The sequence below is a fragment of the Astatotilapia calliptera genome, chromosome 12 (genome assembly GCF_900246225.1).
Source record: "Astatotilapia calliptera chromosome 12, fAstCal1.2, whole genome shotgun sequence".
Lineage (NCBI taxonomy): Eukaryota > Metazoa > Chordata > Actinopteri > Cichliformes > Cichlidae > Astatotilapia > Astatotilapia calliptera.
This window is the reverse complement of record NC_039313.1, coordinates 2,639,098-2,656,459: the sequence shown is the minus strand read 5'-3', so window position 1 is coordinate 2,656,459 and position 17,362 is coordinate 2,639,098. Positions and strand designations below refer to the sequence as shown.

Genomic DNA, 17,362 nt, shown 5'->3' with positions numbered 1-17,362 from the left:
AGTGTCCGCTGCATTTACTGTCTGTGCCTTTCATGCTGTGTTTTTGTTCGCGGTGAACTCAGCTGAAGCTGTCTGCTCTATTTCAAACTCCCTTTGCTCCACCGTAAATTGGCCGTACTCACAAACATGGGAGGATTCTATTGTGGCAAAGATCGTGGTAGAAGTATAATTACCTCGGGAAAATACGTTTAAAGTTTTATTTAAAGTCTCATATAAAATCATTTTTAAATGCTTAACTAAAGAGATCAAAAAGCATATTTGCAGACTCATACAAAAAAGTTTGAGCATATTTGAAAAGTTTTACTCCATCAAAACAACTAACAACTTTTTAAAAATTTAAACATAACACATCAGTCTTCAAAATAGTGATGTGTCGGTCGCAAACTAAACAGATCTTAGAGCCGGCTCTTTGAAGTGAACGACGCGAGCCGGCTCCTTATTGGATTCAGAAAGTTTATTCATGCAGGCCCATATGAGAGAGAATGTGCATCTTTTTGTTTTCATATTTGAATTTATATTTAATTGTGTTGTGGTTTGCAGTGTTTTGTGTTGTTTCACTTTAAAATTGTTTAAAAGGAAAAAGCTGAAAATTTAAATAGTTAAAAGTTGAAATGTAAATAGCCGTTTTTTGTATTATATGATTTATTTATTACATTTTATGTGGCGTGAATAAATAAAAGTATATTTACGGTGGCCCCTACAGACAAAGCATGTACAAACTTCAAAACACGTACAAACTCCGACGCAGGTACAAAACACAACAGAAGTGCTCCAGGATGCTGGGCGCAGTGTTGAGCTTTTGTTACCTAGTGGCTACACAAGCCAGCAAGTACCAACGACCAGATTTGGTGTGTGGTAGTAACAGGTAAATGAACTTTTTTTTTTTAATTATTTGAATATATATGAATGCCTGTGTATAAATACACAAACAATACACACATGCTTTCAATTGTGTAATTTAAGTGATCTAGGTAGCTGTTTTGGAAGTTCAGTTAACTCTAGGAATGTGTTTTTGAGTTTGTTCGTGCTTTGTCTGTAGGGGCCACCGCATATATTTATATATAAACATATATAAATAAAACCACGTTTTTTTACATTAGTAATTAATTCCTTTTGTGCATAATTTTATATTATTGTTAATAATAAGTTAATTAAAGCAACAAAACAACCTGAAGAGCCGGTTCGGAGCCGAAAGAACCGGAAATCCCATCACTACTTCAAAAGCCTTCTGTTAGGCACATGGCTATTTTGAACGACACATTAGCTGTTAGTGGTGTCTTAGAGTATGTATGCCACAGTTCTATATTGAACCTTAAGTTGTCCCTGATTTGTTCAGAGGTAGTGTGTGATAGAAAATGCGTTCATAGACTGCCTGAATGTGTGTGTGAATGGGTTTATGTACTATAGCTTGTAGCAAAAGCTACTTTCAGTGCTCATTCAAACTAGAAAAGTGCTAAATAATGACAAGTTAATCACAAGTGGTATTGTATTGCACACTGAGTCTGGAATATTTAAAAAAGGATCCCATTTATTTTGGATTTTGTGCACACTGACATGAGTAAGCTGAACATTTACTGAAATTTGTGAATCTAAAGCAAAACTTGTATAGGGCGAGCTTTACTTTAAGAATGATTTTCGCTACATAATATAAAAAGCCAAAATTAAAAAGGTGTTTACTGAAGGCTTTTTGCCTGAGAGAAATTTACTTCAACTTGGCTACCCTTGCTCTCAAACCATTCCTTCATTAGCTTTTGCTTTTCTGTAGACAAAGAGAAGGTATCCCAGTGCAAAGAAGATGAGGATGATGGAGAGGAAGAGGATGCCTTTCCAGGGCCCTATGGGCAGGGCCTTCATCACTACAGGATTTTCGGCTGGAACTAGATTGGTCAGGTTTAGCATGTAACCCAAAGCCCAGCCTACAGATGCTCCTCCGGCCTACAGAAACACAAGAAGAGGTGCAGTGATATCACATCATATTGTGGATTCTATCAGTTTCTAAATTCCAGCAAATCATTTCGTTTCACCTCTCACCTTTTTTTCAAAAGAAATAGAAGGAAGGGAAACCTCGTTAAAATGGTAGCCCTGTGTTAAGAGCACCTGGACGAAATTGGAGACGGCGCAGACATTCTTCATGTATTTCTCATCCTGCTTTGTCTTAGTCGTCATCTATAAGTGAAAATACAATGTGTGAGGTTTTGTATTATGTTATTTCAAGCTCATAATCAGAGAGATTTTATCAATCCCAGAGAGAAATTGAGTTGTCAAAGCCGGAAATATACAACAAACATCAAGCACTCATAAAAAAACGAGTGTAGAAACAGAGATATTGATAGATATATAATAGATAATATATGTAGATATATGTCGACAGTGACTTTAGAACCTTCAAGTAACATGGTGAAGAATTGGTGGCTTGTTTGCTGGATTTACAAATCAACACGTCTCAAAGTCTTTATGGACAGTACCTCAGAGATGCTCATGTTGCAGACGTGCCGGACAGCCTTTGCGGTTTGATTAGGAGACGTCATATCCATGTTGGTGAGGGTAGAGATGTATTTGTGAGTGAAGTAGAAAGCAGAGAATGCCTGTGGAGAAGAAAGAATAGTGCAATGGATGAAGGTTAAGTATCCCCCTGCTGCTTTGACTGAATTTCTGTTTTTGAAGACAGAATTAAAAATGTGACCTGTAACCACAAAGGAAGCGTCAGTACAATCCATTAGGTCCTGATACAAATGCCTGTAATGCATCCATCTTTAGTGTTTAGGAGTATTTTCAATCATCAATCAATCGATGTATATGTGTGTGTGTGTGTGTGTGTGTGTGTGTGTGTGTGTAAAGAAGAAAGGATATCAGAAAGCAAAAATTAGTGCTCATTCAGTGAAGAGCATACTGCACTATTATTGACCTGGAACTGAGGAAATACTGACTAGAACACTGGTTTCTACTGCTTTGTCAAGATTAAAAACCTGGCCATTCCCAAAGTCAAGATTGCTGCGGCCCACTTAAAAACCCCCACAAAAATCTCCTAGGCACACTAAATCTCAAGTCTTCCCCCTAATCCAGGAGAAAGTGATGTATTTTCTTGAATAAAATGCATTAAAAAACATAAGGAATACAGGCTGTTGGCTATTAATTGTTAATGCTATCCAGTCATATGCATAAATCAGTATTAAGGCCAACGTGGGACCGAGCCAACCACCAGGGCACAAACTTCAAAACAAGAGCCACATATTTAGGTCAGAGTAATAAGCCATATTGCAAACTAATCACCTCATATTACCAGTTTAATTAATTTCATATAGATAAATACGTTTATTTAAATATTTAATTGTATATGCTTGTGAGTAATTTCAGATTTATCTTCTGTTATCACCTGCAGTACCTTCATCGTCCACCAGTGGGCCCACATGTCACTGGTAAAAGAGGTGTTGTGTCTGAACTTTTTTTATTGTCACTGTACAGTTTCTTGCACATCGAAATTAGGTAGCAAGACCACAAAGTGCAAAAGTCTATTTTTAAAAAAGTAAAGAAAGCAATATACAAATAAGAATATATATCTAACTAGTATATAATATTCTCACTCTATATATATACACGGGTATGAGTCACAGAAGCATTGTGGGTGTGTGTACAAGGGCAGCAATATAATATATAGATAAGGGTGGAAGGGAGGTCACTGGTCATTTAGGATGGGGATGGTAATTGCACATCTGCCAGGATATTGCACAGAGAACAAAATATTGCACAGAAAAAGGGGAAGACCAAAATATTGCACATGGAACAGAGGCAACATAGTCAATAGCAGAGACAGAGTGACTGATATGTAATAAAGTGAATGCCGGATTCCTGTGATTTTATCCAAATGTTTTCTTGAAACTTTCCAGCTCTTTAAGTCTTGTATGCTTGTCTGTATAACTGTTTATGTGCGAGTAAGTCTCTTAGGCAAAAATTGCAGAAAGTGTGCATAAGGGATTCAAAATATCTACCAGAGAGCTCCCATACACGTGACGATTTCGGTGTAGAACATCTGGAAAACTGTTCAAACACCTGTCCAAACTGTGTCCACATAGGAAGCAATTCACTCGTTCCATATCCTTAAAGTTGGTGGCTGTTCGCTAATGAACATTCCAGGGTCTGGTTGCATAGCTGTTTGATGCAATTACTACCACACTACCACTGACTCTCTCCTTCTTTTCTGTCTGTGTCTGTCTGTGGGCATGTTTTCTGTTGACAGTGTGTTCACCATTGAACAGCGTGTATTATCTCTGTCTCTTAACCTCCGATTCAAAGATAGCAATTTTACTTTAACAATCTGTAAATAAACCTGTTGAATGTTTTAACAGTGCTTTGTGAAGGTGTTTGGATGGAGGGTTCCAGGGGATCATTGAGCTTATCCTAGATGAAAAAAGAAAAGAGGCAGGGTACATGCTGGATAGGTTGCCACTCCGTCAGAGAGCAGGGAGGAAGCTATTCAGCATCACATTCATACTAACAGCAGGTTAAGATATCTCGATTAACCTACCATGCATGGGTTTTAACTGATCACTCAGAAAACATGCACACAAAAACCCAGCTGACCTAGAGCTTTTCTATGAATTACGAATGCTAATAATTACAGTAGAATTAGAACGTAAGAACTAAAAAAACTCACTGTAATCACTACAATGAGCAATCCAAGAACAAAGAATTAAAAATGATACCCAAAATTGAGTCTACGTTATGCTTCTATGCTTTTTTGCCTCAATATAGGATATTTTAGACAACATCTAAAAGCCTCTCACCATGAATCTTCCTCTCAAGCTGGGCTGAAAGACTCCATTAAAGGAGCACTTGGAGTATTTGCAATTCTCAAAGGAGAATATCTTCTTTACATTCTTTAAGCAGTTTTGGTAGTCCCCTGTGCCCACAACGTTTACATTCATTTCCAGGTCAATCTTGTCTGGCTTGGAGTCCACAGTACACGGAGAATCAAAGACGTCCTTCCCCAGGATGACATATTCGTTGAACTGCTTTGGATAGCAGGGGTGGAACACTGTGCTGTTTGGATAGTTATCCTTAAAGTTAGAAGATTAAAATTTTATTAGAAAACATTTTTTTTTATTTTTCTTTACAAAGACCATTTCACTGTTGAAGCAATAAAAGCCATCCATAACACAGACACTGCATTGTTCTAAGGTTCCTTGTAGCAACAACTCTGATTTTCCTAAAACTGGTAAAGACTGGTTATTTAATTTGGTTAACGAGCTAGCAGTTCTCCTGTCCAATCTGTATGGCAAGCTTTCATCTCTCTCTTAGCAAGAATGTAACAATATGATCCCAAAATGTGACAAATGTGAACTTAATCCATTTAGTAAGCTTAATGGAGATGTGTTTCAAACATCCTTATAGCTTAGCAGGACTGCAGCAAGACAATAAAATGTTTACACATGCTGTTTTATATGGTCTTGCTATCGGAACTTCTCAGTTGTTGAGAAGATACAGAATCATTATAACAAACAGGGATTTGGTCGCCATTAACAGTTAGAGTCTTTTAACTTGTTGAACAGTACCTTAATGAGATGAGCCAGCAGTTTCCTTAAATACTGGTCTTGGCCGTAACACAGGAAGCTCTGGGTGTATAGTCTGTAGGTTTTTCCAAAAAGCTTCAACTCCATTGTGTTACTTTTATTCTCCACCTTTTCAGAGGTCTCAAAAGTAATCTGAGTAGATGCTCCTCCTAAATCCAAAGCTCCAATTGTGTCTCTGCCTGGATTCATCCAGTGACCTACAAAACCATACTGGGTAATAACAAAGGACACCACAGTGGAATTAGAATCTCTTAGAATCAACCAATAACATTCAATGAAAACGTTTAGGGAAAAATGACCAAAGCACTCGAACGCTCTAAAACTGTAAGAGAAATTTAGATCTAAAATAGCTGTTTGGCTTCACTTGTAAATGGAAAAGAGGCCACACCCCCACCTAAACATGCAACTCATGCATCATAAAATACCTCCATGTAATTTTCAACTGGGATGCTTCCAGCACTTGGCATCTTCATGTACACCAGTCAGTCCATCACATTTCTAACACAGTGCTTAATTAAAAATGTTAACTAGATCCTGAACTCAGTTTTCATTATGTTGTTAATAATACTCACTGTAAGTAAGTTAACAACCACAAACAAGATACTCAGCTAAGTACAAGTAAAATTATTAGTTAATAAGTCAGTTTAACTAATAAATATCTAACTTGGAAAATAGGTGAAGCGATTTACTGAAACATATTCAGGTTAAAACAAACAATTCTAACAGGCTTGATCATGAATACTCAGGATGACTGTCTTTAATCATCAGCCTGAAATCTCTTAGGAGAGCTTTTTTGTAATTTCTGTAAGTAGTCTTCAGGAATAGGACAATAGACAATAAAACAATAAAAGGACAAAAGGACAATATAAAAACTCTTCTTTAGGTGATCGCTGTTATTAGTCCCTTTCTAGAAATTTCAATTTTGATTGCGTACTCCATCAGACCTGTTGCCCCTATTTTTCATTGCAGATCTTGTGCAATGTGACACACCTCATCTTTTTTCCCCGTTACCCTTCTTTAAGAATGGCTTGTAATGGCTTTGTATTTCTTTTTTGCAACTTTAATTTTTATTAGCTTTAGTTATACAGTAAAGAAAATTACAACCAGTCTGGAGTTTACATTTCTTTTTCCACCTTCTATCACATGCAAATCTCTTTTTATGTCGTGTTTTTGGTGCCACTTAAAAATGTTTTCCACTTCCTCCATTGTCTGTCATACTTACACCCCATCAGTCTAATATTGAAAGTAATTTCTGAGATACCTTCTACAATCCTAATCCAATCTTGTTGAGTGGGAGGGTCTGGGTGTAACCAGTTCTTTGTGATTGCTTTCTTTGTTGCGGCTAGGATTATTTTTACTAGATACATGTCCTCCTTTTATACCAGTTCCTTTATGTTTCCACGGTACATCACTTGACTGGTGTTTGGCAGTGCATAACCCAGAATATTATCCATGGTCATTTTAAGGTCTTCCCAATACTTTTTGATTTTTATGCACTTCCAAAATATATGTGGGTAATCAGCTTCTGTTTCTCCACACAGTCTCCAACATTTATTTATTCATGCTATCTAATCAGCACCTTGACATGCCACACCTGTGAGGTGGGATGGAGAAGTTCTCACTAACACAGATTTAGACAGATTTGTGAACAATATTTGACAGTCATGGGTCATTTGTGTATGTAGAAAACGTTTCAGATCTTTAAGTTCAGCTCATGGAAAATGGGAGAAAAATCAAAAGTGTTGCATTTATATTTTTGTTCAGTGTATGTACAGATATGGGCTATGTCCAAAACAAATAATAACAGTAACAATAAAAACATCTATGTGATTATAAATTAATATTTTAATCAGAAGCTACTATTTAAGTTTATGTTTAAAGACACTGACCCTTTCAGTTCTAGTCATATCCTAAAAAAACAAAACCTTTCATGTTTCATGAGGTTGTGAGGCAGTGCACTCTGCTATCCAGCTGCCTTGCATGTTAACAGAAAAAGCAGAAATTCATCAAAGAGACAACACTTACCTTGACAAAGTTTTCCAGTAAGTAGTTAACAGTGACCCAGCCAAATACCCCTTCTGCCTGCCCGCTCAGAATTATTGACTCTTTGAATTTGAAAGGGTAGGACTGGAGTTTGTTTTCCACTTCCTTCATTACACGCTGCGACTTTGAGGCATTGGTGATGCTATCAATACATTGGTTAAATGAAGCTTGGTTAAAAGACTTTCTGAATTCATTTCAATACAGATATTAATCACTGATGGAGTTTGTGGTGAATTATTAACCACTACTACTAACCTCAGCAGCCTCATGCCTGCAGTCGCTCCCAAACAGAGTGGAGTTTGATGGTGTCTGAATTTGGGGATATGCGTCAAAGCTTGTTCCAAGCACTTCTCGAGACTCTTTGCTGCTCCACTAGGGTTGTCGGCATAGCTTGATATCCCACCACCTGGACAAGAAGAAAAAGTAACTCTAATTGTTTAAGAACCTGATCTAAGGCTGCACTTTCTTGTCTTGGAGTCATCCACTGGTGTTTCTAAGGAAACATTGATAACAAGGCCAATAAAAGGGGAACAGCTGGTACTTACTAAGTTAGCAAAGAATGTCTGGCGAGGAAGTGGACCACTTAAGTCTTACACAACACATACAATTTGAATATCCTTAACGGCACTGGATATTTTTCTATAGGGTGAAATTGTGGAAGTGAAAGTGAGAGTGTCCTCACCAGTGGAACCTTCTGGGGTTAAATGGTCAGTTCTGGAGGCTTGCAAACATTTTCCACTTAACACCAGCAACATTTCTATAAATAGTTTTGGTATTTCTTAGCAATAATTTGAGAAATATTTGTGATCCGTTACATATTCCATATGTAAGGGTATGACCCCCCCTATGTTGTGGCGACACTCTGGCTAACCCGCCAATGCCCCACAGCTTAAGTATAAAACAGGTGTGCAGATGTGAAACTGGTGATTGAGTTTTGAGTGCCCTCCCTTTGAGCCTCTGGAGAACACTGAGATCAATTGGCTATCACTTAAAAACCTCCCTCCATAAAATCTGCCAAAAGAGTTAGTGAACTCCAGGCACTATCGGTCCACAGTGAGTGTTGCAGGTGATTCCCGGATGGGAAGGGGGTGGAAGCTCCCCTTCCCTCGGTTGTGTGGGCCCACTTGGCCCATGGGGTGGCCACCTCTTAGGTCATGTGCGGCAGCAGCATGGTCCTCAGCTACCACCTTTATGCAGTTTTATCGCTTGAACGTGGCAGCCAGCCTGTCTTTTGGGTGCTGGGTGCCCATCAGCAGTAGCCTAGGTCCTTGGTTAGCCTAGCAACTTGAGGGCTGACCATGCTGCGATCCTTGCGTCTTGCAGGACTCGCTCAGGTAAGTCTTGCATCTGGCAGACTGAAGCCTCTGGCCCATGGCTCGGCCTTTGCGTCTGGCGTGGCCTTGACTGGGGTGGCATGTATATATGTACATTTGAAAATTGTTCTTTTGGTACACTTTCTGGGTTTTCGGCTGCGCTGTCTCCTTGTCTTGTCTTTAAGAGTTACCCCATACATATGGAATGTGTAACGGAGTTACGGAGAGATAGTTTCTCACTCAGTGAACCAAGGTTACAATGTAACCGTACGTATGAGAGAGGCCTGATAGCTGAAGGCTCTGCTGACATTATACTTTTAGAAACTAAAAGTTAGATTTCATTCTGAGCAGTGGCGGTCCTAGCCTGTTTGGCGCCCTGGGCGAACACTCCCTCTAGTGCTAGCATGTGCTCTATTTGGAAGCAGCCGGCCCCCTCCCCTTTCAACGGGTTGTGTGTGAGACTTTAAATCATCAAACTGTAAATTATAAATTGTTATTGATCCCTTTACTCCTGGTCCTAAAGTGTATATTTATTTTCTTACTCTTCTTATATTTATTGTTTGTTTACTTGCACTGCTGTAACTGGAGCCTCGTCGTCTCGTCTCTATATATGCTGGACTGCATGTTGCGGAGATGACAATAAAGTTTACTTTGACTTCAGCAGTGAGCACCGAGGGCTCTCGCGCTCACTTTTCGCGTATAGATTTGAGAAAAACGTCGGTGCAAATTTTAAGTCTGTATCATGATGTCTGGTGTTTTGTGTTTTTTGGTTTGTTTTTATTTTGTTTTATTTTGCGAGTTGGTTATTAGACGCTGCTCCAGCCAGCCAGAGAATCCCCCGCCGCCCCGCCCTCTCCTCCCTGTGCAGCAAGCAGCAGGCGCACCTCGCAAACGGAGGGCGCCCTTACTCCCAGCAAATGGGCGATAGAAAACCGATCGGTGCCTGTACCATTCCCAGTATGCGCTGGCATGACGCCGGGGCAGCATGAGTACGAGCAACTATTTTTATTTTTATTTTTTGCCGATGCCCGTGATGCCGCTCCCCACCACGATGCTGCCCCGGGCAACCGCCCGTATCAAAAACCGCTTCTGATTCTGAGTATATGCTGTTGCCCACATTTACCACTCAAACCACGAGATAAAGTAATGATTGAGTTCTCTTTTGATCAACTTTGTCTTGAACAATACAAATGAACTCACCTTTTACATTACACTCATCGTGCTGGGTAACGATGCCGGTATTGTTTTGCTTGTCAGCCGGCCATTTGTAGATATACATGGAGGTGTGGGATGAGCCTGCATCCAGAACGATTCCATACTAAAAGAGACAGATATACAGTATAGTAGGTGACCACAGGCAGAGGTAAGCCTCCCAACTTCATCAGGTATTTGTAAGCTATCTCTGTGACCCTCTAATGACTTAACAATCATCCATCTGCTCTTCCAATATACACATGAACCACAGATATATCACAATTATACATATATCATAAATATATATATAATGCTCTAAAGTTTTAGACCATGACGTTTGTCAATAACAGCTTCTGATGGGATAGAACATATTGCACAGAAAACTGCATAATGCATACGTCCTAAATCTTAATGTGTGTTAAGCGAGGCTGAGAGCTGGTGACTGTGGGTAACAGCATAATTCACATTATTTATATCCTCATGAAATCACTCAGTAAGCCCTTGTGTCCTGGGAATAGACGAATCTCATTAGGATAAAATATTTGATCAAACAATAAACATGATCACCCAGAATAAATTTGTATTGAACTACAGACACTCTTCCCTGAAGACAAGTGTCTCCTCTCATATCGCCCAACTTTGGTTTGTTATTGGTCAATAACCGTGGTGCAGTGAGTGGATTACACAGTCAAGAAATGTTTTTTTCAGAAATAATCAATTAAGGGAAAAAAACGGAAATACAAGGAAAAATATAAACAGAAAAGGAAAAAAGGAACAAAACAATTACAGTACAAGCACAAAACAATGTAACATTTTAATGTTACACTCGATTAGTACAATTAAATATATTTTTAATTATTATTTAAAAACGTAGCGTTTTCAATGTCACTGGGATGAGTAACAAAACGTTTCTCCCATTGAAGATGCTTCACCTAGATGAACAGAATCAACCTTTGGCATTTACTTACCTGGATGATTGATCGAGCATCAAGACAGTTTATATCTATCTTTGTTTTTGTTTTTTTACAAACATTTTGTTGTTGTTGTTTTTTGTTTTGTTTATAGAGTTGGGTCAATTGGAAACACTAAATTGCCCGTCGGATGGATGGATGGATTTTTTGTTGACCTTTTCTTAAATATTTCTTTATCTTTAGTGTGTAATTTTTCATTAGCATTATTTGTAGATATATAACAGCATAAATATGACTTATTACATGTCATTTAAAATTGTGGTCATTTCTAATTGAAACGATACATTGTTGTCTCATGAAGAGCAATTCTCCTTGAGGTATCTAATTTTTCAGTTGTGCAGTAGCTTAAGAATTAGTGGCCTAATGCGTGTATGGTCTGTATTCTCAACGTCTGCAAGCATAGCCATTTCACACTTTGGAGAGGCAAAGCATGAATTGTGGTAGCTCATGAGGTGGAGCAGGTGCTTGTGTGAATGGGTAAATGAGGCAAGTTGTGTTAAGTGTTTTGAAAGCTCAGAGTAGAAAAGCACTGTAAGACCCAGTCCATTTCTTATTTACACAGTGGACCGGTGTGTCTGTTGCATGCTTTGCATGATATTGAGCTGATACTGCTGCAAATTGCAACTTTTTTGTACACTAACCTACTCATTTTGATAGTTGCAACCACTCCAATGTGTGAAGGTGGTATTATTTTCCACTTACTGAACTTTAAGTGAGGTCTTGACAGGATGTGGTTAAAACCTATAACATAGCAAGTTTGCAACAGTCGCTATTTTTGTGCAGATTTACTGCTTCTTTTTTAACGATACATCTTAGGTTTCTTCTCATGTATGTGTACTCTTTGAAGTGACCAAATCAAAGCAGACTTGTTTCATGAGACTTATTTCTAAATACCTATTCTGTGGTGCCCTTTAAAAGATTTCAAATTGTCTGTGAGATGAACAAAATGAAAAGCCCACAAGCAATTAGCACAGAATAACTATCAAATAAAACAAACTACTTATTTTATGTCACACTCTTTGTCTTGACTCGTTCAGGGTATTCTGTGTCACTTCCTCTTGCAAACCATTGTCAGGAAATGCATTCAGAGCTGGATGTGAAATTAGAGCATTTAGCTCAGATGTAGACAAGCACTGAGCAGTTTTAAATGAGCTCATTTTTCACTGTGCAAAGACTCGCTCCCTGTCAGTATACCAACACACATCCCACAAACATCTAGCAGTTTCAATACCTTTTGGCCTAGTTTGGCCTATCATACAAAGCTGTTGCTCTAAGAACTACAGTTGACAACACATACAAGCTAAAGTAAATTTTTGAAAGGTATCAAAAGCAGAGACAGGCTTTTAGGATCCTAATTTTTTCTACACATAGTGTAAACTCCGTGGTATAATTTACATAAAGTATTAAAATAAAGATCTTCTGTATTTCCTTACTTGGACTGATACATGATGATGGCAGAAAACGTAGTATGGGATGAACTGTGCATGTTTAGATTTCTTGTACTTTCAGTCACACCTTTGCGCAGAGCCTTCTAAAATGAAAATCTGACATTTTTCAAACTAATATTAAAATCTGGCTTAGCTGTGTACCCAAATTTAACTTCTAATGTGCATTTCTGATGCACACATTACCAAAATCCTGACCTAGATTTGAAACGGTGTTCTGCGCCTCTATGAATATATGCGTCTACAATAATATTTACCATGTTTTCTGGAGGCAGCGCCATCTCTTTAGCTGGAAGGACCAGCAACAGAATCCCCACAACTGCCACGACGATTAGCACAACCGTCGGTACGGTTTGGGAGCACCGGAGACCCATGCTGAACGCTGCTGCTTATGTTTGCCGCCAATAGTTCCGCGTAAAGGCGCATTAAATAACCATGGCTTTCGCGTGAGCTCCTGGCGTGTTACGCGCATGTTACGGAGTCCCGCTTCCTCTAACTTGTGCCCACACGGGCACTCAGACGTGGTTGAAACACTGTGTATAGAATATGAGCTTCATTCATGGGAAGCACAAGACAAATGCTTCATAGGGGAGTTTACAGACTTATCCCGGGCGCTCGAGCACCCCCAAATTTTACATATAGCCCATTTTAGTATTATTTTCTGAATTTGTCTTCAAATTTAATATTTCTGTAACTTTTCTGTTGATAGAATGAAAACAGGTGTTATGTCCAGTGTTGTTGATGTCCTCAGGTTACGGTCTCACACACACAGGCTGGTTTCTCATTAATAATTAGACTTTGTTGCTGCAGCAGAGAACAGATGCAGAGATGTGATGCAGTTTCAAACACACTTTAACTTGAATAAAGCACATGTTCAAACTATTCTGATAATGTTGCTGTGACTTATAGTGTGTGCTTATTTTATTTGTTCTCTATATGTCGTCAGAAACATTAGGCAGCGTAGCTTAAATCACCAGAGATTATTAGCTAACTTTAACCTACTGATCCATACTCTGCTCGGATATCGAGAGTTTCCAGCCATGGAACTGATGTACTTAATTATTTTAGTTTGTTAATTATATTCAGTGTTTGTTTACAGTACAGCTCCAGATCCGGGTGACAGCAGGTCAACTTATGTCACCTGCCCATGTGCAACTGCAGCCTGTTTTCAGTTTACATCACAGAAATTTGTCTCCTTCAGAAATTCTCTGATGACACAGCCATTATTGGAAGTGTGGATTGGTTGCTTTGTGAGGTGGTTTGAGGTGAACCACCTGCAGCTAAATGTGGCCAAAACAAAGGAGCTGGTGGAAATCTGTCAGCACGAGTCTTCAGGCTTAAACTATAATAAATAAATGAGAAAAACACAGAACAGGGAGCAGCTATCCAAGACACTTATGGATGCATGAACTGGGATGTGAAATTCCCGTCCCTTGGAGAAACTTCAGAGAGCCAGCAACTACAAAAGAGTAGCTAGTTTCAAGGATAATTTGACTGAACTATTGCCGGTCACTCGTATACATTTACTGTATAATATAAAATATATAAACTAAATCTCTTTGAAACTTAAAGAATCTAATCTTTTGATTTCTTTTTTTTCATCAGAGCTGTGTGTTATGACTCTAGTTTGTATCCTAACAAAGGTGTGTAGCTCCCTCTGGTGGATGTTGTGGAGTATTGTGTTGTCTTTGCTCCAAAGGTTTTTATACAGTTCTGGTGTTCCCTGTCACTGTGGGCTTGACAGCACAGCAGTACACAGCAGAGTCATTAAAACCAGAGCTCTCCAGATCTACACCTTTCTTAGTTTGGTCAATGTGAGCCGAGAAACCCGACACAGTTTGATGAACTGATCCTCCCTCCATGATGTAGAGCAGGAACGCAGGTCTGGATCTCTGGTATTGTCGGTACCACTGGATGTTGTTGATAAGACCATCATATATACAGGTCAGGTTGATGGTTCCTCCTTCTGCAACAGCTTCATGAAATAGAAAAGCAATAACTAAATGGGGAAAGAATGACATAAACAGAGGAATTGACACAAAAGCATGAGAAAAGTTAAACTGAGGGAAAAACTAAGCTCAAACAGTCTTGATGCATGCTCAGTTATGCAGGTAAGGAAATCCCAAAAGGTTCATTCTGTGGAAAAGCAGCGCAAAAACATTTCATCAAAGACCCAAGATCATGATGGGCTTAAATGTCAGGTAATGTAAAAGTGTAACTGATTTGATCAGGCCCATTGGAAGATAAATAGGGAGAACTTAACTCTTGACATCCACCAGAGGGAGGCACAGTCTAATACCTGAAAGGCACCTTTGATGAGACTTCTTATAGCATTTAGTGTGATTCGACTTATGTGCAGGAATTTCTTTAGATACAGATTCCAGAATATTACAACTCTTCCGTTAGTTAATCAGTTTCAAGGGCTCATGGTAATATGAGAAAAACCATACATGTATACTTAAGTACGAGTTGTAGTTGCATGATATGCAATAGTGCGTTTATTGATAGTTGGTGACCTTTTCATGAGTCACCTGACAACATTTAGTTTCACTGACAGTAACAACAACAATAAACATTTAAAATACCATCACACAACATACAATACACTTGATAATATGTCAACATTTCCGGGAAAATATCTTGGCAACACCTTGGCATCATTTATAATTGTAAAATGTTTTTCAGAATTAATTTAAGACATCTTTAAGGAGCCTTTCCTCAGCTGCTCAAGAAGTAGATTTAAGCAAATTAAAGCTGGACTGTCACATCTACCAAATGTGTCTGTACTGAACTGTAGATGACACGGCAGTTTGTTTTGTCTCTGTGGTTGGTAGGGGTGTGTGTGGTAGTGGTGGGGATGATTACATGAACAGAACTTCAAGGGGTGACACAAATGGCCATGAGGTGAAGAGGTCAGCAACATAATTCTGAAATGCACAGATAAATCAGAAGTGTCCAGGCACGGCGTCCAACCAGCCACCTGATGTTTCCTTTCCAAACACCCACTCCTCCCCCAACAGAGCTGCTACACTGTAAAAAACGTACTGCTTCAAGGCTGCACACATGACTGCCACATGCAAGAGCAGCGGAAGAAGAAATTCTTCTAGTATTCAGGAATAACCCCCCCCCCCCACACACACACACACAAACAAGCCTTAATTTTGCTGCAAGCTTCTTCCTCTGTTATCTTTTGTTGTTATTGGTGGTTTAATTGTATATTTCCTGACCTGTGCTAATCATATGGTTTTTGTTTCAGTAGTGCTCACCTGCAGCTCTTACTTGTAACTACAGCTGCAGCTGTTGCGCTACTGCTGCAGGTGAGAGGTGGTGATTGCAAACATCCATCAAACTTCTCAAGAATGAAGTCGCCGGTTCTTACGAGGGACATTTTAGCTGTCTCAGAGAAAATTTAATTACAGTTTTTGTGTCATTTAAACTGTGTTAAACCATTTAGTGACATAAATGAAAAGACTATTTTTGTTCACTATAGTAACTAAAAGTATATTTAAGCATACATAAACAAATATGTACCCTATGTCCTCTGTAATGGGCGAGTCAACCAGATCAAATCTTTGCACAGACATCACGACACATACAGCAATTATTAACATCTATATGTAATTTAAAAACATTTATTACAAAGAGCAATTCTTCTGTTTTTCTTATCACCCCACTAGAACTGTGATGTTACATTATGTTCAGTTTGCATCATCTGTGTGTAAATTAAAAGTCATCAAAGTTTGTATACGTTCTGTTGCTTTGGTCCTGAGGCAAACAGGACACATGAAATAGGCTGACAAGTTCCACATGAGCAGTTTGGTTCATCCACACTGTGAACAGTAACTTAAATAAATGACTAAATAAACAGAAGTGAAGCTAGACAAACAGATGATGACCTTTGACTTCTTTGTTTCTCTGATACAGAGACTACTCTTATTGTCTACAGTGCCAATAAGAAGTATTTTTCCCCTTCCCGATTTATGTTTTTTTGCATATTTGTCATACTTACTTATACCTCCGTCCTCCGATGTGGAAAAGTAATTGCCTCCTTTGTGGGTTTTCTTTTTTTTTTTGGTCCGCAGCGGTTTTCACCTTGGAACCCTCCCATGGATGCTACTTTTGCCCACTCTTTTTCTTACTGTTGAACACTGACCTTAACTGAGGTAAGTGTGGCCTGCAGTTCTTTAAATTTTGTTCTTTTGTGGCCTCCTGGAGGAGTTATTGACACACATTTGAAGTAGGTTTTCTCCATTTGTGGATAATGTCTTTCATCATGGTTCACTGGAGTCTTAGAAACAGCATCATGCCAGATGTCACTGACTTAGTTTCTCATCTAGTCGTGAATTTCTTCAGATCGTAGCATGAAGTGTTGCTTATTCATCATTTAGCATACTTCACTCAGACAAGTTTTCTTTAAATGCTTTCTTGATTCAACAGGTCTGGTAAAATCTGCATTTTGTATTTACTCCTGTTATTGTGAAATATGTTTTCACAGCACTGTAACTATGACAACACTGACAGTATCTATCAATGAAGAGTTGCTTTTAATAGCTTTAATCAACTTCCTTTCATTATCTACATTAGCAGCTTTCCCAAATCCCTCCTGTAACCCAACAGAACACTTCAGAATATATTTAACTAGTGTTTAATTCCTGTGAATTGATCATTTAATGCAAGCCACTGACAGTTCCTGACAACTGATCATTTACCGTCCAAGCTTAAATTGAATACATTTCAGAAGCTCGGCTCGATGGAAGTGACTCTAAAGATGAAAATGGACTGCATCTATGGTATTACTATGTTAGATAGGCGAACACGCTTTCTGTGCA

General features: G+C 38.8%; 1 protein-coding gene across 1 annotated transcript; it reads right to left on the bottom strand.

Moving 5' to 3' along the window:
• Positions 1–1,527: 1,527 nt before the first annotated feature.
• LOC113033566 (ectonucleoside triphosphate diphosphohydrolase 2-like) lies at positions 1,528–12,975 on the bottom strand. Its single transcript, XM_026187513.1, has 9 exons — positions 12,791–12,975; positions 10,124–10,241; positions 7,866–8,016; positions 7,593–7,752; positions 5,550–5,777; positions 4,782–5,054; positions 2,466–2,585; positions 2,032–2,166; positions 1,528–1,935 (listed from the first exon to the last, which is right to left on the bottom strand). Exons 1-9 carry the CDS (start codon positions 12,905–12,907, stop codon positions 1,729–1,731), a joined length of 1,509 nt encoding a protein of 502 aa, XP_026043298.1. The 5' UTR covers positions 12,908–12,975; the 3' UTR covers positions 1,528–1,728.
• Positions 12,976–17,362: the final 4,387 nt, after the last annotated feature.

What these genes read in the sequence shown, in the direction of transcription:
- LOC113033566 (XM_026187513.1), bottom strand. Translation starts at nt 12,907, where the DNA reads ATGGGTCTCCGGTGCTCCCAAACCGTACCGACGGTTGTGCTAATCGTC. An exon ending in GCAACATGAGCATCTCTGAG is followed by an intron (nt 2,167 to 2,465) that starts GTACTGTCCATA and finishes TTTCACTTATAG; the next exon opens with ATGACGACTAAGACAAAGCA. An exon ending in CTATTTCTTTTGAAAAAAAG is followed by an intron (nt 1,936 to 2,031) that starts GTGAGAGGTGAA and finishes GTGTTTCTGTAG; the next exon opens with GCCGGAGGAGCATCTGTAGG.